The 23,088-nt window shown below is 44.2% G+C and overlaps 1 protein-coding gene across 1 annotated transcript; it reads left to right on the forward strand.

Annotated features, from left to right (window-relative positions):
- Positions 1–8,439: 8,439 nt before the first annotated feature.
- Positions 8,440–11,347, forward strand: LOC130099510 (E3 ubiquitin-protein ligase TRIM35-like). The gene is made up of 3 exons (XM_056265222.1): positions 8,440–8,532; positions 10,846–10,941; positions 11,054–11,347. The coding sequence occupies exons 1-3, from the start codon at positions 8,440–8,442 to the stop codon at positions 11,345–11,347; spliced, it is 483 nt and encodes a 160-aa protein (XP_056121197.1).
- The last annotated feature ends 11,741 nt before the right edge of the window (positions 11,348–23,088 follow it).

Here is a 23,088-nt window from a genome sequence, read left to right on the forward strand (position 1 = left end):
TTTTTTGTTTCAAAACGAAAAACCAAATAACCGTTTTTGGTTTCAGAGTCAAAAAAACGAAAAACCAAATAAAAACGGCCCGTTTTTCGGTTTTGGCGATCATTTTAATCGTTATTCCTTTTTGAACAAAGAATGAAGAGAGTCTTTGAACTTCAGTCAATTCGTTTTTCGTTTATAAACCAAAAACGGAAGTCACCTGGTCTATTCCTTTTTTGGAAGCGAAAGTAACCGGAAACACTTTCAAAATAAAAGTAACTATAGTTAGCGAGGTGATTGTAGACTAAAACTGAACTAATATAACGTTTTTTAGTACAACTAAAGTAGCACTTGGTGTGAAAAAAAAACACTTTAGTTAACTGAAATAAAAATTAAAACTAATAAAATAATAACTCTGGCTGTTAGGGAGAATTAAACATTTGTAAGACCATTGGTGACCTGAAACTTCAGATTAAGACAAGTGAACTCATTTTATATGTAGCTTAGGATAGCAGGTAGCCTATTTATTTATAAGTTTCTATTATTTCATTCACATTTTAGTTTTGTAACATATTATTTATAGCTCTTCTTGCTATGTGGAAGCTCAACCAGCAGAGGTCACTCTACCCCCTTCTGTGCACCGACTCTTTCTGTGGGACAACAGGCAACAACGGTTTGACCTTTTGACTTGTGTTTATATCAAAGAGAAGGCAAGCACTGCTACCAACAGAAGCTAATCACTGAGTTTGAAGGGTGTGCAGAACTTCAGCTGCCTTCCAGCTCCTCTTTCTATGGCACTAGCTGCTAAACACTCTCAGCTTCCACCATCTACTGTTACCCCTTCTGTGTCAAAACAAAACTCTTCCAAAACAAATCTATAAAGTTGTATACTTTTTATTTTCCTTTGCATTTTTCTCCAGTGTAATATACATATTATGTTAGTTAAGTAGATTAAATATTTTTTATGCAGCTTGTAGTTCTCATTAGTTATGTAGACCTACTTGTGTGTGAAACCTATAGCATTACTCCATAGCTGCCAACTCTCACGCATTGGCCGTGAGACACCCGCATTTGATTGGTTTCACACGCTCACACGCCACACTCCCGATTTCTCACGCTGAAGTGTCAACCCGGGCGGTCAAAAGCCTGGAAGATGAGTTTATCTATATATCTACCTGTTGAGCCACTCGTGATCGACTAGTTATACCGCAAATTCGTTAAAAATCTCCCGTTATCTAGAGCGAGCGTGCATGCGAGACAGAGATTGTGCTCCAAACCGCGTCGAGCGAGCGAGAGACCTTGCGCGAGCGAGACCGCCCAACCCCCCCCCCCCCCCCCCCCGTCAACAAATCTCACTCGTCTCTACCACCCCCCCCCCCCCCAACGTCAACAAATCTCACTCGTCTCTACCCCCCCCCTATCCCCCCCCCCCCCCCCCCCCCGTCAACAAATCTCACTCGTCTCGACCCCCCCCCCCGTCAACAAATCTCACGCCGAGCAAAACTCAAAAGTTGGCAGGTATGTTACTCAGTCAAAAATTATCTCTAGCATGGACTTTCAGATCTTTTAGTGCTTTTTTGGGTTTAATTCTGTTTGATGAACCACCAAGGAAAGTACACTCAGTGCTCTGTAAGAGTACATGGGTACTTGTGTAAAGTAAAATAAAAGTGAAGTTAAATCATTTAGTTTTTCTCCCTGGTACTCATCTCAGGACCTTCCAGATTTTACCCAATACCTAGAGGCTGTGAGCCTGTGCACTGTGAGTAGGGTTTAAGGACTGATGATAGTAGCAAGACTGGCCCCAGTCACCTACCATCTTTCTCTTCAAATAAATGCTGGACTGGCAGGACAAAGCAGCACACCACTCCTTCCTCCGGCACCAGAAAAGGGCCTTGTTGTCACTTTCAGATATTTACATCATGGTTTATGGTAAGCCACATCTTTGAATTGTGGCACTACTTTTGTGGAATTGGATGATGTCAATTTATGTCTTTAAATACAAATTTACATCATAATGTACAACGGTAGCCTACAGTGAAGCAGGGCTCTGCATTGCAACTCTTTCACTTGCATATATGACCTTAAATGATTTACAAGCATAGTGGGTGAATGAAGACTAAAGCCTACTGTAAATGTCATAATGTTAAGGTTATATTATACTTTTATACATTTATACTAGTTCCTCCTCTAGGTTGTGGTTATAGCCTCTGCAGTGGACAGATGTAGATTTAGCCAGAGCCAGGATGTCATTGTGCCAAAACAGCCTCCTCCTGAGAGCAACACATTCCCCTTGTAGTGTTTTACATCTGCTTTACTGAAGTTATAGATAATAAATGTTCACCAATCTTTTTTACATAAAGTGTGGTGTGCATTTCATGGCACGCTAAAGGGTTAACATTGAAATTATTTCAAAGGTACAGTGTTTGCGTGACTGATTTTTATCAGAAGGCCTAGTTCGGGTAACAAGTGAAGTTCAGCTTATGTACAGCTCACGCTTGGGGTCATTAACAGAATGCTTCCTGATTTTTCATCTCACTCCTTGTCAGGGAGACACTATAGTCCAGGCATCAGACTAGCAGATAACAGTGTTTTCTTGGGATGTTTTATGTTAATGTCTCCACAGTGAATATTTTAAATACATGAGACTATTAGAATATTTTAAATACATGATACTATTAGATTTCAGATGTAGACCAGTTAATAATGAACTTCTAGGAAAGCCGATAGACACTAGGGGAACCTGACACCTGGCTTACTTTATTTCCACAACATGTGTAAAAGCCTTAGTACAGACTTACTACATAGTGGGGTATTTGTGTACATTCCTTGTAAACAAATACAATGGTACGTTTCAATGGTACGCTGCTGTGAAGATCAACACTAAGGTACAAAACACTGGATATAGTGACATTTGTCAGCCACAACTACTGTAATGGTTTGCTAAATGTTAATTGGATTTCTGGGAGCTCTCGCATATTTCCATGGTGCCACAGGTTTCAGCGTTGGGCTAAATATTTATCCAGTGTTAAGTGAAACTCTTTAAATACACAATTCAGAATATTGTGTTGATGCTTGCATGACACTTAGCACTATTAAATTACATATTGTTTTTTAAAAAGCCCTTGAAATAATAGGAATCAAATATTATTAACGTTAGACATCATAATTGAAGATGACGGTATAGCTCAGTGTTTACCCAGTTTGACCAGCTTATGTGTGTGTGCTTGCACGTGTGTGTGTACATGGAGTAGAGCACAGCAGGTGAAAGGTAAACTATACTGGAGATGATGACAACTCATTGCTGATTCCTGTGTCTGCCAAACTTTGCTGGAGCTCTACGCATGGGTGAAAGGATCAATGGAAATCCGCTTGTCTTTCCGCATAGAATTCTTTTATAAATCCAGATGTTTGTGGTGAAATATGCCTATGCACATTTCATTTTATGTGCTTCAAACTCAGTGATTAGCTTCTGTTGGTAGCAGTGCTTGCCTTCTCTTTGATATAAACACAAGTCAAAAGGTCAAACCGTTGTTGCCTGTTGTCCCACAGAAAGAGTCGGTGCACAGAAGGGGGTAGAGTGACCTCTGCTGGTTGAGCTTCCACATAGCAAGAAGAGCTATAAATAATATGTTACAAAACTAAAATGTGAATGAAATAATAGAAACTTATAAATAAATAGGCTACCTGCTATCCTAAGCTACATATAAAATGAGTTCACTTGTCTTAATCTGAAGTTACAGGTCACCAATGGTCTTACAAATGTTTAATTCTCCCTAACAGCCAGAGTTATTATTTTATTAGTTTTAATTTTTATTTCAATTAACTAAAGTGTTTTTTTCTTAATAATATCTTAATTATAATCCTGGAAAAAATTACCTCAGAAGTAGCCTACAGGTAGTTTCATTTGGAGGAGCAACGGATCCAGCTGAGGAATAGGTACATTCTTTATTTTCAAGTGCTTTGTTCTAATCGCGATATGAAATAGTGTCTGTAAACAAAAAGACTGTTTGAATATGAATCGCATTTTTGTGTGTGAATGAATGAACAGCTTTTACCTAACTGTATTCCAATACTGAGATGAGTAAAAATCGACTGAAATATGTTGAAATAAAATATTTTTGTATAAGCAACGTATTAAACTGCAAATTAACATTTATATGTCCTAATCATAAAAACGATATGTTACATATGAAAGACAAGATGTCGTTTTTATTGTAAAATACTGCCACATCAAATAAGCTTGTTTGCTAAGATGTTGTTATTATAGTGTTTGTTCGATTGTAGGCTATATTCAAACTAATTAATCCGCAACTGTGAAATATGTATGATAAAATGTATACTTTAATATATACAAAGAAAGATTACATTTGAAATATAGTTAATTTTAATTGTTGTTGTAATTGTAACCTTTTTATTAAAATAGCAAAAATATATGTAGGCTACATATAAATAAATCTTAGGTAAATCTTAGAAGCTCAATATAAGCCTCCTCTTTAAATTATTTGTATTGTGTTTTATTAGTGACACATTTGGGATACATTCCCAATCTTTCTGTAAAAACAGTATGATAATTAACTGCACAATTACTAGAAATTTTTACATTTGATATTATACAATTTGCAAGCACAATTTGAAAAATAAATAAGTAATTGGAACTGTGAACCAATTTTTTATTATATAGGCCTATATATATATATATTAGGGGTGGAACGGTACACAGAAGTCACGGTTCGGTTCATACCTCGGTTCAGACATCACGGTTCGGTACGATTTCGGTACAATGGAGGGAAAAGCAAAACAAAAATGCTGAAGGCATTGTATTTTTTAAATAAGTTTTATTATATAAAGGCATAGAACCAGTTTATTTGTAGTGCACTGACAATAGTTTTATATAATTAGTTTATTAATTAAATTAATGAAAAGACAAAAAGACCTTGCGATATGTTTGGTAATTGTACCTGAATTAATTTAAAATTCATTTGCTATATTTCAGATCAATATATTTTTTTTCCTTAATTTTAATTAACATTATTAATTAACAATGTAACATTATTCTCATCTGAATTATAAATAATTGATTTCTGTTAAAATAATACTACCATTAAAAACACATTCGATTTTCTTTTTTAATCAATGTAGAATGTGTAAGATTAGCGCTCCGAGGACAAGAAATGGAAACCAATGCAATATGACGAATGTCCAAAAGATGGGACCCACAGACTGTTTTGAAATGGAGTCGGATAAATATGTTTTTCTTTTAAAACAGTGTGTGTGTGTGTGTGTGTGTGTGATTTTGGTTGAGTGACAGTTGTAGGTTACAGTTTGACAAGAGTTTACAGTGTGCACAATGTTGTGTTTTATTGCGAGTGTACACAAATATAAGTAAACACTTTGCAGGTTTAATGATCTGTATGAACAAAATTACGGAGTATGTTTTTTTTTTATGATTCCACTGTTCGGTCGCGCGCCTCTCTCTCTCTATCTTTCTCTCTCTCTGTCTCACACACACACACACACACACACACACACACAGACACAGTCCAGCATTGCAATCTTGACATCGCAGCCTTCATTATGCGGTCACACCAAACACGAATAGAGCGTCAAATTCGCGTCTAGTTCGACGCTAGTCCAAAGCGAATAGGACGCGCGTATAAAGCGAACGTTTGAAGTGAACGCGCGTTCAGAGCTAAGCCGATGGTACAGATTATGTGTCCCTAAAGAACCCGCGTATCTAACGGTAGTTCCGCATTACATTAATTAATTTGCACGCGAGTTTTATTTATTTTTATACCGTGTAGTCTCCGTGTAAATTCGTGCACCGAACCGTGACGCCCGTACCGTTTCGGTTCGATACGAATACATGTACCGTTCCACCCCTAATATATATATATTGCCATTGCATTCTTGTGGCTCAGTGACACACCTGAATGAAAGGGTCATTAGTATGCAGCCCCATTATGTGCTCATTATGCGGGCCCATTGTCTTCTCAGGTATGAATCACAGCAGGCCCTACGCATATTGTCTTTCCAAACAAAAAGTGTCATTTTTAAATTTAAACCAATCTATTGTTTTATGTGAATGATAAGGCAGGATGATTTTCAGATCATTTTAAAGAAAAAACTCTAGGCGACAACATCCATTAGTCAAAAGTCTTGTGGACACATATTTAGTATGTGTTTTGTGGCCTTATTTCAGAAACTTTAAGTTTTAGTTTTTTCAATAACCACGCATAAACAATATTCTCTCAAAATTACAAACATGTACATACATGTTGATAACATATTATGGTAGCCCTGTTTGTGCTAAATAGAGTGTAATTACACCTTTGCCAGTAATATGTTTATAAGCAACTGAAAAAAGCACAAATGTCAGAGTATGTCAAAACATCTCAAGGACCCCAAAAACACCTTGGACCCCAGAGGGTTAAAATAGAAGTGTGCAAATATTTGACCAGTAGTACTGTAGGCTACTATTATACTATTGCTGCATAATTATCTATGCTAGCATAATTATGTTTACTGCATAATAAATGTTGTATCAATTTACATAGACAAAATACAAGTGACTTGAATAGGCTACTAGTATTTCTTACCATTAATGCTACTTTTGGTGCTGGTTTTGACAGTGCTTTGTAGTCAATTAACATCCATTGATTCAACAACGCAGATTCAGATCGCTTCATAAATGTAAATTCGTCTGTCCATGTAATTTTCAAACGATTTATGAATGACCTGAAAATTACCGCTCGACTTCACATTGTCCAATGAAATTTGAACTTGTTGTGCCAGATGACGATTGGTCGGTGTATTATACATGACAAACCGGCTTCAATGAATTATGTAATATTTTAAAATATGTGATATGTTGATTTTTAATTGAAAAAAAAAAAAATATTGAAAAAAAAAAAAAGGTTAAAGAAAAATTGCGGTCGAGCCATAGCCTATAGGCCTAACGTTACTCACTGAAAGAACCATATTTGGATGGAGAGCATCGGTTCCCGAGCAGACTGTGGAATACCTACGTTATATGTGTACACCAGTGCATTTTCATTTTAAAACACATAACGTTCGCGCCGTCTACAGAGTTTTCGACCCTCGAAAACGGAGACACCTCTTCAGTGAGTCAAGTCCGAAGCAAGACAGTCACACGCAAGTGACGCAACCCACAGCAACGCGTTATGGCAACGACACCTCCGACTGACAGAAACGTAAAAATAAATGTGAATTTAGGGTACTTTGGTCTTGTAAAAATTGTCATGTTAATTATAATCAAATGCATTTTGTTTTATTTACCACAATATTATCATTGATATTTGTTTGAGAAGGGCACTTTTGATTAATTTTGAAAAAGGGCAGGGGCTCGAGCCCCTTTTTTGGGGGGATTACAGATGATCCTGCCAGCCATCCAGTGGCCCGCATCCAGCATACAGAAGACAGCGACGTCGGTGATGCTGACGACATACAGCCTGAGAAACTTACTCTCGTTACAGGTCTTTTGAGAACCTTTGTTGAACATGGTAATATTTTTGTATTACTAGATGGTACTACTTAAAGATTTTTTCTGTTATATGTGAACATTAAACAATAACTTATTTTTTTTCTCTTTTTTGTCTTAGCATCACCCAGCAACCTGAGGAAACTTCTCAAATTCTGGGTTGGATGGGAAGTAGTGCCACGCACCCTCAAGACAGCAGAGCAGACGAGTCTGAAGATCCCCACAGTGGAGCAGATGGGACTGAAGATCCCCACGGTAGAGCAGAACACCACTACAGCAGTGCAGACAAGACTGAAGATTCTCACGGTAGAGCAAAAGACCACCACAGCCGTGCAGACAAGACTGAAGATCCCCACGGTAGAGCTGAACACCACTACAGCAGTGCAGACGGGACTGAAGATTCTCACGGTGGAGCAAAAGACCACCACAGCCGTGCAGACAAGACTGAAGATCCCCACGGTAGAGCAGAACACCACTACAGCAGTGCAGACGGGACTGAAGATTCTCACGGTGGAGCAAAAGACCACCATAGCAGAGCAGACGGGACTGAAGATCCCCACATCAAAGCAGAAGACCACCAGGGCAGACCAGATGGGACTGAAGATCCCCACGGCAGAGCAGAAGACAACCATAGCAGTGCAGATGGGACTCGAGATCCTCACGGCGGAGAAGAAGACAACAGAGCAGGCGGAGCTGGCAGGCTGAAAACCAATAGAGCAGATCAATCAGAACTGGAACAAAGAGCCCAGAGAGGTTAGGGTTAGCCTCTGGAGGCCATGTCAAAACAGGCAGAGAGTTCAGTTTAGCCTACATTGCTATAACAGGGCAAGCAGGAAATTCAGGAGTGATGTCTGTGGCAAGGCAAGCAAAGTCTTTAATAGCACCCTCTTGCAGCAGAGACTCTGGAACTTAGAACGGCCTCTCTGGCAGAGACAAAACAGGCAGGGAATTCGAGGGCAACCTCCATGGTCATAAAGGAGACAGGCAGGAAGTCCATGGGCAACCTCCGTGGTCGTATTTGGGTGGACAGGAAGTTCACAGACTACGTCCGTGGTCATGTCAGGGCAAACAGGGAGTTCATGAACAGTCGCCACCACGGGCAAAACTAGATCAGGTGCTTGCCGCCTGGAGAGAAACTAAAGAAAAGTACGTTGCCCAGACACACAGATTGGCCATCTGGCTGTAACGGAGTGCAAGGAAGTGCGACTCTGAGACGATGTTGGGACCACAGAGATGCCAGCTGCTCAAACCGACATCAGCGATGGGTCTGCCAAACTGGAAGCCAGTCTCAAATGCCTAGGGATATTACCAGTAGCTCGTGGCCTGATTGGTGGTAGCTCGCCAAGGGTCCTGGTCACATATCGCGCTCACATATTTTGCGCGCTCAAGTTCGTTATTTCAAATGTAGGCGCGTGGGCAAGCGCGCTCATAATTGAAGCGACGCGCTAATTTTTTTCCAGGCGCAGTATCTTTGTACTTCGCGGCTGTCTATGACAACTATTGACAACAAACTCACCGTAAGCTGTCACGAGACAATCTATGGTAGCCCATAAGGGATAAATTTTTTTTTTTTTTTTTTTTTTTAACGCGGCACACGCAACGACGGGCCGCACTAACATTAAACTTTAATGTCAAGTAGGGGGCCACAAAATATCACCCCGCGGGCCGCAAGTTTGAGACCACTGATTTAGAGGAAGCGTCCTTCTCTACCTCCCCCACTGTGGAGGAGGAACCACTCATCTGAAGGGCATAATCTAAGAACTCACTCAGTGATCCTCGAGGACCATCACAGACAGTCTTATATGACCCACTAGCAGTTAATCAAGGGACAATCAGTCTTATTTTTTTTTGGATCAAATTAGGCCAGTGTACATTGTACATTGTAACTGACTTAAAAAAAGTTATTAACAGTCTTAAAGGGGTCATATAATGCCATTTTTGTACAAGGTAATATGAATCTTTAGGGTCTAAATTAAAACTTTGTAATATACTTTTATTAAAAATTCTCATTAGTTTTGTAAGCAAACACTAATTTTACCTGGTCAAAAACAGCTCTGTTTTCAGCACGCCATTTCAGTGCATATGCCTTTAAATGATAATGAGCTTCGTTCACTCCGCCCCTCTGTTCCTTGAGGCGTTTTGACACAACGCACGTGGAGTGTTGCCTTGACAACAGTTGAGGATATATTTTGGAACAAGAATGGCAGCGGAAGTCTCTGAGGACACATCTGTGCAACCGTATCAGTTTGAACCGGAGTCGGACCAGAACAAGATGACGGCCGCAGAGAAGTTCGACAATTAAGACTTGAACAGGACATTTCTGAATGGTTGGTTAACATAATGTCACTTTTATCTATTTTTGCATGTACTGGCAGGGTAGAGTAGTGAGAAACGAACGCTATGTGTTTACTGGTGTATAGGTTAGTTCATTGACAGACAGATTGATGTTACAGTTAATAGTCATGAACAACTTTTTTTCGCGATTTGCAAAGATTAATATAAAGGTTAATAGAACTTTACACTCACTTCTTCTGGAGGTGCAGCAGGGACATGAATAGTTGGTACCGATTATTTTTTCAGGAGCAGCTTCTTAGCAAAACAAGTTTTATACTGATCCTCGTTTATAAAGCAGTCTGGTGAGAAATGATTCACGCAAACATGAGAGCATTGACGTTGCTCGTGGGGAATATTCCCTTCGAAAACAAACTCAGCCACTGCGTCTTCAGCGGTTCGGATTTAGGAACATCAAAATAACTGCTGTGTTCGTTATTACACCCAAGAACAGAACACCACAATCGCTTAGACGCCATTCTGCTCCAGCGTATCAACAATAGCGGACTATCATGACAGCTCGCTCAGGGCGGGGATGTGTTGAAACGCTGCTGTCATTCAACAATCGTGGGAGGGGCGTCTGATTTAGTGACGTCACGCGGTCGGACGGCTCGATTTGAGGCAGGGGAAAACATATAAGGAGATTAAAACAAAAACACTGAATGGATTTTTATCATTATATGATGGTTGTGTACAGGCACTGCCAACACACATTAACACCCTAACCTATACTAACATACTTTAACTTTCTGTATTTGTATTTACACAACCACAAATATACACCTGCATGTCTATAATAATTAAGAATTGGCCATTGCAAAAAACACATTTCTTTGGTGAAAACATGATTTCTTGATGTTCTTCCTTTCCAAATTAAATAATTAAAAAATATATGTCGTGTAATTTTCAGGCACAAATGCTTCATGAGAAATCCATTCAACATACAGTATAACAAATGTAACAATAAAAACAACTAGACATACAATGTTTAAACCTCTTATAGCTGCATAAGTTTCACAGATTTTCACTTTAACCTGTAGGAGGAATTTAATACAGCACTGACGTCCTTACTAAACAAGCTCAAACATGGAAAAGAAATGAAAGAAGAGTGTGATGAAACAATTGAACACATCAAGGTGAGGATATAAAGAGTTAAATACTCAACGTTCACACACATAGTTTATTATGGACATTAGTGGAGTGTGTGTTCATACAGAGCTAACTGAAGAGAATGTGATTTGATTTCAGTCTCAAGCTGAGCACACAGAGCGTCAGATTAAAGAAGAGTTTGAGAAGCTTCATCAGTTTCTCAGAGACGAAGAAGAAGCTACAATCACTGCACTGAGGGAGGAAGAGGAGCAGAAGAAGCAGAGGATGAAGGAGAAGCTGAAAGAGATAAACAGACACTTCTCATCTCTTTCACACACAATCAGAGACATGGAGAAGATGAAAAAAGACAATGACATCTCATTTATAAAGGTTACAAATCAGTCTGGCTTCATTCTTTGTGCATTAAACAACTTGTATAGAGAGACTCAGTAGCCGCGTTTCCATTACCCTTCAAATTGCACAAATTGAAATTGCAAATTGAAATTACGCTCAATGGAAACACGTCAATTTCGCAAAAACTCCCATTTATCGCAAAAAAGTTTTTACACTGGCATGAGGAGGTTTTTCAGGCAATTCGAAAAAGGAATATTTCGCAAAACTGCAATGGAAACAGTTTTTGCGCATTTAGAGTCACCTGACTTAGAAGACGCTGTGTGTTTGGGGTCCGTCCTGGTATACGCAAATAATAATGGGCTAATAATTATCATCATTATTATAACATTTATTAGGCTACATATTTAGAAGATGCTTTTATCCAAAAAAAGGAACAAAGCAATTCGTCAAATGTCATTCATAATGGTTAGACAATAATAATACAGGGCTAAGATTATCACAAATAAACACAAGATTTTGACGCATATCCAAGTGTTTGTGGGGAGTGTGAGCGCGCTGCAGGCAGGGAGACCCGGGCGCGAACACTTGCGTTTTCTATCAACAGTGGAAACAACTTAAAATACTCTATAATTTCTGGTCATACAGAAAATAATAATCCATTATTCGCAACTATGCTTTTATTTGTGTAAACTCACAATAACAATAAAACGTGCTCTTGTAAAATAAAATAAAACAATCATGCGCGCTTTCATGGTCTCTGTGAACGGAAGCGCGAGAACTGAAACAAATATAGCCTAACCTAAAGCTTGAAATGTCCACTTTAAAACGAACAAATTCGAATCGAAAGCTAATACCTTCTGATTATGTAATCCGTATGAAAGGTGCATTTCTCTCTAAAGGTCCATTCGCGCGGCGCGCCTCAGCGGAGATGGAGATAAGTTTTTAGCCGACACTAATTTAGAAAACAATAGTTTATTAATAAAATTACAATGCCTTGTTATTTTTTCAGACACATGTATTATCATTAGCCTATAACTCACCTAAATCACCTTTCTGTAGGCTGTGGTTCCAGAGACATAGGCGTAAATATGGCTCTTCTCATTCAGCACTGCGGGAAAAATATAATTTTCAGGTTCTAATTTGGCCTTAGAAAACCATTAAAATCGACATTTTTTTTGTATTAAATTGTGAATATTTTAAATATTTAATAAAGGGGCAAAAAGTCATAAACAAACAACTGAAATTTAGTCGATTTTTTTTTTTTTTTTTTTTGCGCAGCATTTGTGTACAGTTCAAATTTACAAAAAATTGGTGTTCAACTTTGCATTTTAAAAAAACAACCACCGTTCATTTTTCGTTTTGCAATACGGGTTAAATAAGGAAAAACGAATGGACTAGGGGTGGGCGATATGGCAAAAATATCATATCACGATTTTTTTCAGGAAAATCACGATTAACGATTTTATCACGATTCTTTTTCATGTAGGTTTTACTATTTTGCAAGTGACTGAGCATTACAGCCAAACTAATGTCCCTATTTTAAAAAAAAGCCTTATAGGTAACAAAAGAAAAAAGAATGGCAGACATTTAGGCCAAAGTGGCGAAGATAAAAATCTTTATCATTATTTTCTTTGTTATTAAGAATTAGGAAAAAAGATACACATTAAGCATACACAACTTAATATACAAATGAAATAAACAGTGCTTTATTTTTTCAGCTACAGTAGGGGTATTTAACAGTAGCATTGAAGAAAGTAATTAGGCTAAATGAACAAATACGAAAATAAAACACAACATAGACTTCACTGTATAAATTACATTGATTATTATTAAAGCTACTAGTAAAGTTCTCAGTCAAGAGCAGTGAGTGATTTCCTCTTTGTGTTTTGTTGTTTTATTAACATTAAAAGGATAGTTCTCCCAAACATTTTAATTGTCATCATTTACTCTCTCAAGTTGTTTTAAACCCGAATAAGTTTCTTTCTTCTGTTGAAAATAAAAGTTATTTGGAAGAATGTGGCTAACCAAATAGTTGCTGTACTCCAGTGACTTCCATAGTATATGTTGGAAGTCAATGGGGACCAGCAACTGTTTGGTTAGCCACATTCTTCCAAATAACTTTTATTTTCAACAGAAGAAAGAAATTAATTCAGGTTTGGAACAACATTAGAGTGAGTAAATAATGACAGATTTTTTTATTTTTGGGTGAACTATCTCTTTAAGGACAAGAGGCAGCTTGTTTACTAACTGGCTACTGTCGCTTTAAGAGCTGCACGCGACGCGTCTAATATACACGCATTTGACAAGCCGATTTTCTCTCATTTTTTTCTGTTTGCTTTCACTTTAGACATAACCAACTTTGTTTATGTAAACCTTGTGTGTATTTGACAATATTAGCGCAACAAGACTCGAAAGATAACTTATAACGTAGTCCAGTAAACAGACGCTGTTAGACAGGCTTTTAGTGCCCGTGTGCTTCGGGTGTATGCGCTCAGAAAGCATACGTCAGAACAGCGCATCAGCACGTGAATTACATGTTTAACCAGCAAGGCTTTAAAGCACATGCAAATAATGAACTTCTGTGAACTGCAGTGTCCCGTTCCTCTGCGTTAACATTTGTTGTATGTTGAGACGGAGCTCGGCGCCAGAACTGCAACTAATAAAATGCACGATTCTACGATATTTCTTCAAAAGCAGATCGTGGAGACATTTTAATCGTCCACGATCAAAAACCGTGATATCGCACACCCCTACCCCAGACCATCACTGACTGTGGGTACTTGACACTGGACTTCAAGCATTTTGGCATTTCCTTCTCCCCAGTCTTCCTCCAGACTCTGGCACCTTGATTTCCGAATGACATGGAAAACTAAGCAACAGTCCAGTGCTGCTTCTCTGTAGCCCAGGTCAGGCGCTTCTGCCGCTGTTTCTGGTTCAAAAGTGGCTTGACCTGGGGAATGCGGCACCTGTAGCCCATTTCCTGCACACGCCTGTGGACGGTGGCTCTGGATGTTTCTACTCCAGACTCAGTCCACTGCTTCCGCAGGTCCCCCAAGGTCTGGAATCGGTCCTTCTCCACAATCTTCCTCAGGGTCCGGTCACCTCTTCTCGTTGTGCAGCGTATTTTGCCACACTTTTTCCTTCCCACAGACTTCCCACTGAGGTGCCTTGATACAGCACTCTGGGAACAGCCTGTTTGTTCAGAAATTTCTTTCTGTCTTACCCTCTTGCTTGAGGGTGTCAATGATGGCCTTCTGGACAGCAGTCAGGTCGGCAGTCTTACCCATGATTGCGGTTCCCCTTCAGTCGCTCACGTTCGACGTGACGTCGACGTGACGACGTTAGGGGATCACTTCAGGGAGCCCTATCAACTTCGAGTATCTAAGAACAAGCCAATGAACGTTGGCGTGCGTGAACGCGTCACGCGCCCCCGCCCCGCAGCGCGGGTATAAAACAGGAAGGGGGCGCGAGCACCCACCGTCTTTCATTTCGGAGCGCGAGTTTCCTGTGACTGATGTCTAAGATTCAACGCCTTTGAAGACTTCAAGGAAGATCTCTCTGTTCCAGTGTTGGTGTGACGGCGCGATCAGCGGTGGCCGCGAGCAGTGCAGCTCTCAACTGCTGTTCTCACAGCACTATTGTTTGTGTGTGTGTGTGTGTGTGTGTGTGTCCACACAGTGGCTACCCCTGGGCGCCTCAGCACTGTGAGAGCAATTTCCTTTTTTTTTATTTTACTAAAAGAGCAACACAAGCGGACCCTGCGTCTTTTTCAAGATGTCATTCCGCTTGTGCGTTTCTGGATGCAGTCGTTCCCTGGCGCCAGCAGATGGCCACAATAGCTGCATCTCGTGTTTGGGCGTTCGGCACGCTGAAGCAGCTTTTGTGGATAGCTCATGTTCCCATTGCGGGAATATGACTATCACAGCACTTAGATCGAGACTCGCTTACCTCAAGGGAGGTGCAGTCCCCTCGCCTATGCCCCGATCTAGTGCTTATTCTGCCCCGCAGAATAGGCCTACTTCGGCGCATGACCAGGGTGATCTGAGGATTACCTTGAGGGCTTCCCCGCCGAGGCAATCTCCGCGGGCCCCTCACGCCTCTCATGTGCTGTTGCCATCGGCGCCCCTTGGCGAACGGCTCGGTCCTTCTCCGGAATGACCAGTCGTTTCCTTTGGGGCACCAGCTGACGATCAGATGTCGATCGCAGCATCGGAGGGGGAGCGGTCATCTGGAGATGACGACTCGGCTGCGTTGCCCCCTTCGGGGTGTTTAGCGTTGTCCGAGCCAGATCCAGAATGGGCCGCTATGCTCTCCCGGGCCGCCGAGAAGGTCGGGCTTGCGTGGAATCCTCCACCACGTCCCGAACCTTCTCGGCTGGACGATTGGTTTCTCGGGGCGGGCCGTGCTGGTTCTCAGTGCGCCGCCCCGGTACCTTTCTTTCCGGAGGTGCATGAGGAGCTTTCTAGGACGTGGAAGGCACCGTATAGTGCCCGAAGCCGTCCTAGTGGCTCCTCTCCCCTCGCCACCCTCGACGGCGGGGCAGCTAAGGGGTATGTGGGGATCCCCCCAGTGGAGCGGGCTGTCGCGATGCAGTTGTGTCCGGCATCCGCCTCCTCCTGGCGGGGTGACCCACGCCTCCCGTCCAAGGCCTGTAAGTTCTCGTCCGGTCTAACGGCGAGGGCTTACAAGGCCTGTGGACAGGCTGCTTCCGCTCTTCATGCCATGGCGCTCTTGCAGGTCCACCAGGCCCAGGCGCTCATGGACATGAACGAGGGTGGTTCTGACCCAGAGCTCCTCCGGGAGCTCCGTGTGGCAACCGACCTCGCCCTCCGGGCGACGAAGGAAACCGCACGTTCAGTCGGTCAGGCAATGTCCACCTTGGTGGTCCAGGAGCGCCACCTTTGGCTCAACCTGGCGGACATGAGGGACACCGATAAGTACCGGTTCCTGGATGCCCCTCTCTCCCAGGTTGGGTTGTTCGGCGACGCGGTCGAGAGCTTTGCCCAGCAGTTCTCGGCCGCACAGAAGCAGACGGAGGCCATCCGACACATCCTGCCCCGGCGGACCGCTGCTGCTCCCACCCGCCCGCCGGCCGCAGCTCCTCCGTCTACTCGTCGCCGAGGTCGGCCTCCTGCGGCGTCCTCCGCTCCCGCTGAGCCCCAGCAGCAGCCATCATCCAGGCCTCGGCGTGGAGCAAGCCGCAGGAAATCGACCCCGCCCGTCCAGGCCGCTGCCAAGCCAGGAGGCAAGCGCCGGTGCAAACGTCCCTGAGACGGGCAGCCCAGAGGTGGATCAAGTTGCTCTTCAGGAGATGGCGGACGTGCCACTCCTTCCCCCGGTGGAGGGCCGGGTGGAGAATCCTTTGTTTCCTTTTCTTTTTGTTCCGCCACGGGTCAGTGGTACCCACCTTTTCAAAGAAAGAGCAATTTCTGAAACCTCTGGGCCCCAAGAGGGCGCGCTTGGCAGTCGATGACGCTATGCCTTGTCACTCCCGAGCCCCTCTTCCATCGCCAGCCGGCAGCAGTGGCTGTGTCCTGGACGCACTGTCGCCTCCGCACACTCACTCCTCCGGCGGAAGCAGGTATGTCTCGCACCACACGTTCAGACCCCACTCCGGGCCGCTATGCCGCCCGAGTCGGGTCCCTGCATTCCGTCACGCTGCCCCACTCCGGGTACGTCTGTGGTGCCGTTGGTCCCGCTTGCTCGGTCTCTGGGAGCTTGACTAACGCTTCCCAGTCCGTCTCGCTGGCTCATCCGTACTGTCAGACTCGGCTATGCGATTCAGTTCGCCCGGAGCCCCCCTGTTTTCAGGGGCATCCTGTTCACCCGTGTTCTGGCGGACAGTGCCCCTGTTCTCAGAGCGGAGATTGCAGTCCTACTGGCGAAGGACGCAATCGAGCCGATATGAAGACCGGCTTCTACAGCCCGTACTTCATTGTACCCAAGAAAGGAGGTGGGTTACGGGCAATCTTGGACCTGCGCGTCCTGAATCGGTCCCTTCACAGGCTACCATTCAAGATGCTTAGGCAGAAACGCATTTTCAAATGCATCCGTCCCCAAGATTGGTTTGCAGCGATCGACCTGAAGGACGCGTACCTTAATGTCTCGATTCTCCCTCGACACAGACCGTTTCTTCGCTTTGCGTTCGAGGGACGGGCATATCAGTACAAAGTCTTACCCTTCGGGCTGGCCCTGTCGCCCCGCGTCTTCACGAAAGTTGCGGAGGCGGCCATTGCTCCCATGTGCGAGCGTGGTGTTCGCATTCTCAACTATCTCGACGACTGGCTTATTCTCGCCCAGTCGAGAGAGCAGTTGTGCGAACACAGGGATTTGGTGCTCAGTCACCTCAGCCACCTAGGGCTTCGGGTCAACTGGGAGAAGAGCAAACTCACCCCCGGGCAGAGGATCTCTTTTCTCGATATGGAGTTGGACTCGATCAACATGACAGCGCGTCTCACCGAGGCCCGCGTCCAGTCAGTGTTGAACTGCGTGAGTACGCTCAGACGCAGAACAGCGGCACCACTGAAACTGTTTCAGAGGCTCCTGGGGCATATGGCATCTGCAGCCGCGGTAACGCCGCTCGGATTGCTTCATATGAGACCGCTCCAACACTGGCTTCACGATCGAGTCCCGAGATGGGCGTGGCAGAGCGGCTCGTGCCGGGTTCCAGTAACCCCGCACTGTCGCCAAACTCTCAGCTTGTGGTCGGACCCTTCGTTCCTGCGGGCAGGTGTTCCCCTAGAACAAGAGTCCAGGCACTCTGTGGTCTCCACAGATGCCTCTATCACCGGCTGGGGGGCCACGTACAACGGGCATGCAGCTTCAGGTCTGTGGACGGGGCCTCAACTGCATTGGCACATCAACTGCTTCGAGTTGTTAGCAGTACATCTTGCGCTGGGCCGCTTCAAAACGTCGTTACTAGGCAAGCATGTACTGGTCCGTACGGACAACACTGCGACCGTCGCGTACATCAACCGTCAGGGTGGTCTACGCTCCCGCCGCATGTCACAACTCGCCCGCCATCTCCTCCTTTGGAGTCAGAAGCATCTTAAGTCACTTCGTGCCGTTTACATTCCGGGCCTGCTCAACCATGCAGCCGACGAGCTCTCACGGCAGCAGGTGCTACCGGGAGAATAGCGACTCCATCCCCAGGTGGTCCAGCTGATTTTCAGGCGCTTCGGGACCGCACAGATAGATCTGTTTGCCGCCCCGGACACGTCTCACTGCCAGTTGTTCTATTCCCTGACCGAGGGGACCCTCGGCACGGATGCTCTGGCACACAGCTGGCCCCGGGGTCTTCTCAAGTATGCGTTTCCCCCAGTGAGCCTTCTGGCACAGACCTTGTGCAAAATCAGGGAGGAAGAGGAGCAGGTCTTGTTAGTTGCGCCGTATTGGCCCAACCGGACCTGGTTTCCGGAACTAGTGCTCCTCGCGACAGCCCCTCCCTGGCCCATCCCTCTGAGAGAGGACCTGCTCTCTCAGAGACGGGGGACCCTGTGGCACCCGCGTCCAGACCTCTGGAAGCTCCATGTCTGGTCCCTGGACGGGACGCGGAGGTTCTAGGTGACCTACCCCCAGCGGTAGTTGACACCATCACTTCCGCTAGAGCCCCCTCTACGAGGCACCTCTATGCATTGAAGTGGAACCTATTCGTTGAATGGTGTTCTTCTCACGAGGAGAACCCCCGATCATGCTCGATCAGAGCCGTGCTTTCCTTCCTGCAAGATGGGTTGGAGCGAAGGCTGTCTCCCTCCACCCTTAAAGTGTATGTTGCCGCTATTGCCGCACATCACGATGCTGTTGATGGTAAGTCCTTGGGGAAGCACGACCTGATCGTTAGGTTCCTGAGGGGAGCGAGGAGACTGAATCCTCCTCGCCCACTCTCTATATCCTCTTGGGATTTGTCTCTGGTCCTTTCGGCACTTCAGGGACCACCCTTTGAGCCTCTGCAATCAGCTGAGTTAAAAATCTTGTCCTGTAAGACAGTTCTCCTGGTTGCATTGGCCTCTATCAAGAGGGTAGGGGACCTACATGCATTTTCGGTCGACGAATCGTGCCTGGAATTCGGCCCGGATAACTCTCACGTGATCCTGAGACCCCGGCCCGGATACGTGCCCAAGGTTCCTACCACTCCCTTCCGGGACCAGGTGGTGAACCTGCAAGCGCTGCCTTTGGAGGAGGCAGACCCAGCCCTGGCTTTTCTCTGTCCCGTCCGCGCTCTGCGTTTGTACGTGGACAGAACGCAAAGCCTGTTACTTGTACTCGTCTGTTACGGAGGCCAGCAGAAGGGAAAGGCTGTCTCCAAGCAGAGGATGGCCCACTGGATAGTGCCTTGCCCGCCCGGGTTGAGAGCCCACTCCACTAGGAGTGTCGCTTCTTCTTGGGCGCTAGCACACGGCGCCTCGCTGACAGATATCTGTAGAGCTGCGGGTTGGGCGACACCTAACACGTTCGCTAGGTTCTAAAGCCTACATGTTGAGCCGGTTTCTTCCTGTGTGCTCGCTTCAACCAGCCGGTAACACTGAAGTTCCCGCTCTAGTGTCGGCTTGCTGCGCCACTCCCCTCTACGGAGCGGATACGTGCGCTCTTTTGCTCCAGTTGAGTTCCCCACCCAGGTGAACCCTGTGAGTTCCTCCACACCCCTTCGGCAGTTGGACGTTGCGGAGCGTCCGACGCCAGGCCTAGTGCTCGTATGCTTGTGTAACTTGTGCTAGGCTGGGTTCCGTATGTGTGATCCCTGCGGCGATCCCATATGAGTATTTTTCCACGATCAGCTCCCTGCGGTGAGCCCGTGTCTTTCCCTTGGCAGAGCTCGCTCTGCTGTCACTGTCTGGTGTAGCCTCCCTCTCCTTAGGTGGAGCCACCCCAGTGACATTCCATATGTTGCACTGCCCCAACCGGCCAGTCCATATGTGTATTCTCCACATGGTACCTCCCTTCGGGCAGGATGTGGCTCCGCAGCGTCCCTCTCCCCTGGAGAGGCACGCTTCCCAGTGTTATTCAAGAGTTCACTGCGTGGGTATGTGGAACAGCAGGTTCTCCCTCTACGCAGGTCTTCCGCCCCAGCTTTGGGGGTCTGAGAGTCTTGCGTAGGGCACTGGATGTGGCAGCAACCGGTGGCGTTTTCCATGGGATCCCCTAACGTCGTCACGTCGAACGTGAGCGACTGAAGGGGAACATCTCGGTTACTGATGTAACCCTCGTTCCCCGAAGGAGGGAACGGGAGACGTGACGTCCCGCCGCCACAGTTGCTGACCATCGCTGTACGGCCGTCATTAAACTCGGCTCCTCAGTGAAAAACGGTGGGTGCTCGCGCCCGCTTCCTGTTTTATACCCGCGCTGCGGGGCGGGGGCGCGTGACGCGTTCACGCACGCCAACGTTCATTGGCTTGTTCTTAGATACTCGAAGTTAATAGGGCTCCCTGAAGTGATCCCCTAACGTCGTCACGTCGACGTCACGTCTCCCGTTCCCTCCTTCGGGGAACGAGGGTTACATCAGTAACCGAGACGTTTTGAGTAATGAAACTCAAAATCGAATCTTTTGCAGATTTTGCAGCTTTGAAACTCGAATCTTTTGCAGGTGTTTAGAGTTAATTAGTTGATTCAGATGATTAGGTTAATAGCTCGTTTAGAGACCCTTTTCATGATATGCTTTTTTTTTGAGACAGGAATTTTGGGTTTTCATGAGCTGTATGCCAAAATCATCAGTATTAAAACAATAAAAGACCTGAAATATTTCAGTTGGTGTGCAATGAATCTAAAATATATGAAAGTTTAGATTTTTATCATTACATTATGGAAAATAATGAACTTTATCACAATATGCTAATTTTTTTGAGAAGGACCTGTACATGCATCTACAAAAGCAAACAAAGATGAGATTCATCTGCGTTTGATTTGAAAAGATGGCGTCAGCCATGCAACCCACGTTTAGAAAATTGCATCTAAACTTCACAAAGTTCGTCACATAGACTCAACATCATTTTACATAATTGTTACATAACATCCACAAACTCCATTCTTAATGTTATTTGTGAAATTAACAAATATTTAGTTACAAAAACATTAATTTCCCCGGAGCACATTTTACCTACCACCATCTTCAGCATCGATAAACTTCTCTGCTGGAGGTAGGGGTGTGGTCTCACAGGTGAAAGGGCAAATGTCCACTAATTACTCATGTCGCCACAAGGGGGCACCAAACAGTTATTAAATAAAACAAAACAGTAATTTTGGTGAAAGACATAACATTTACAGTAACATTTTTTTCAACCCTGTTACATAAGTTTTATTATATTATACAACATATTTGACTGTATACTGAGTTATGTGTTTGTTTTGAGGTGTACTTGTTAGCTTATGTCGTGTGTTTGGTGTTATGTCTAGTTTATGTGTTTGTTTTGACGTGTAGCCTACCTGCCAACTTCTGTCTTGTGCGCTCGTGCGGTTTTTTGTGTGTCCTTTTTCAGTGTGTTCAAAGTTATATTACTCAATACCAGACTTACAGTGATTCTGACTGTTTAGGAACAAACCTCTGAGTGTCACCTTTCAAAAGAGACCAAAAGCATGCATATACTCCAAATGGTTCAAGAACACCATGCAATTTATTTTGGGTAGGCCTTTTTTAGGCGTTTTAGGCTAATATTGCAGGATTTATAAAAGGTAAATACAAGTACTATTCCATAATTATATTTAAGACATTCTATAATTGCAAACTGAAATAAAATTAATTACAAAAAGATAGTGATCAATGCCGTGGTTGCCATCATCGGTAAGTGGGTTACATGCAGCATGTAAACGGGTAACATTGTCAGCATTTAATGGAACTATAATTTGCTCATTATCTTCCAGAACTACAGGGCCATCATAGTCAATACCAAAGTCATCAGTTTCTTCCTGTGTGAGAAGCTCCAGATTTGGCTGCACCAACATACCCGTGTACCACATAGCCAGGGGTGTCATGGATTGGCCTGAACTTAAAGTATGGTGGTTCCACTGCTGGCAAAATGATCTCGCTGACCGCTGTATCCGCCCAAGATACACAAAATGCAAAGCCCATAAATGGACTTCACTTGTGGAGTCCAAGATTTCAGAGTGCTCCATGTACTGGAAAAGTTGCTTATTGAAGTCTGACACCACCCTATTGACATCACCCCAAAGGCATTCAATTCTCTGATTATGAACACTTCGGCCCACTATAAAACTCCCTCTTTCACTACCTCGATTATTTATCATGTACCAGGCAACTTCAATGTTCTCACCACCTCTGTCTCCCCTGACTCTGTAAGGCAAACCAAATCTTGCAACACCCTGCTGAAAAAAGGTAATTACTGTAGATGCTCTGTTGTTTGTACAGCACTCAAGGTAAATAACAGTTCGGCTATAACCATCAATGCACCCATGGAACACAAATCTCCATGCAATTAATTTGAAAATTGACATGTATTTTTGTCTGCATAATATGAGTGATACATACCAATGCCATTGAAATACATACCATAGATGATTTGGTCCTCTTACATTGTATACTCTCCTCCTAATTGCATGTCTTGTACGGATCATGGTTCCAACGGGTCAACTACTGCCAGTCGCTCCCGGACACGCCTTCTTTGAATAGAGAGTCCTCTACTTCTCAGACTTCCTACAATGCAATTGAACAATGTCAGCATCATCAGTATAAGCACACATTACATCAAAATGACACACGATGAGATATCATTAATATGTACATGCAGCCTACTTGCCTAGGACAAGTGTGACTCCAGCATTATGTGTTTGACAGATAATCGAACGAATCAGTGCATCGAGGTCAATGTCTGAAATAGTGCTAAAATTAGTCT

Source organism: Rhinichthys klamathensis, unplaced genomic scaffold (assembly GCF_029890125.1).
Source record: "Rhinichthys klamathensis goyatoka isolate OS25496 unplaced genomic scaffold, OSU_Roscu_1.1 h1tg000230l_1, whole genome shotgun sequence".
NCBI classification, from domain to species: Eukaryota; Metazoa; Chordata; class Actinopteri; order Cypriniformes; family Leuciscidae; genus Rhinichthys; species Rhinichthys klamathensis.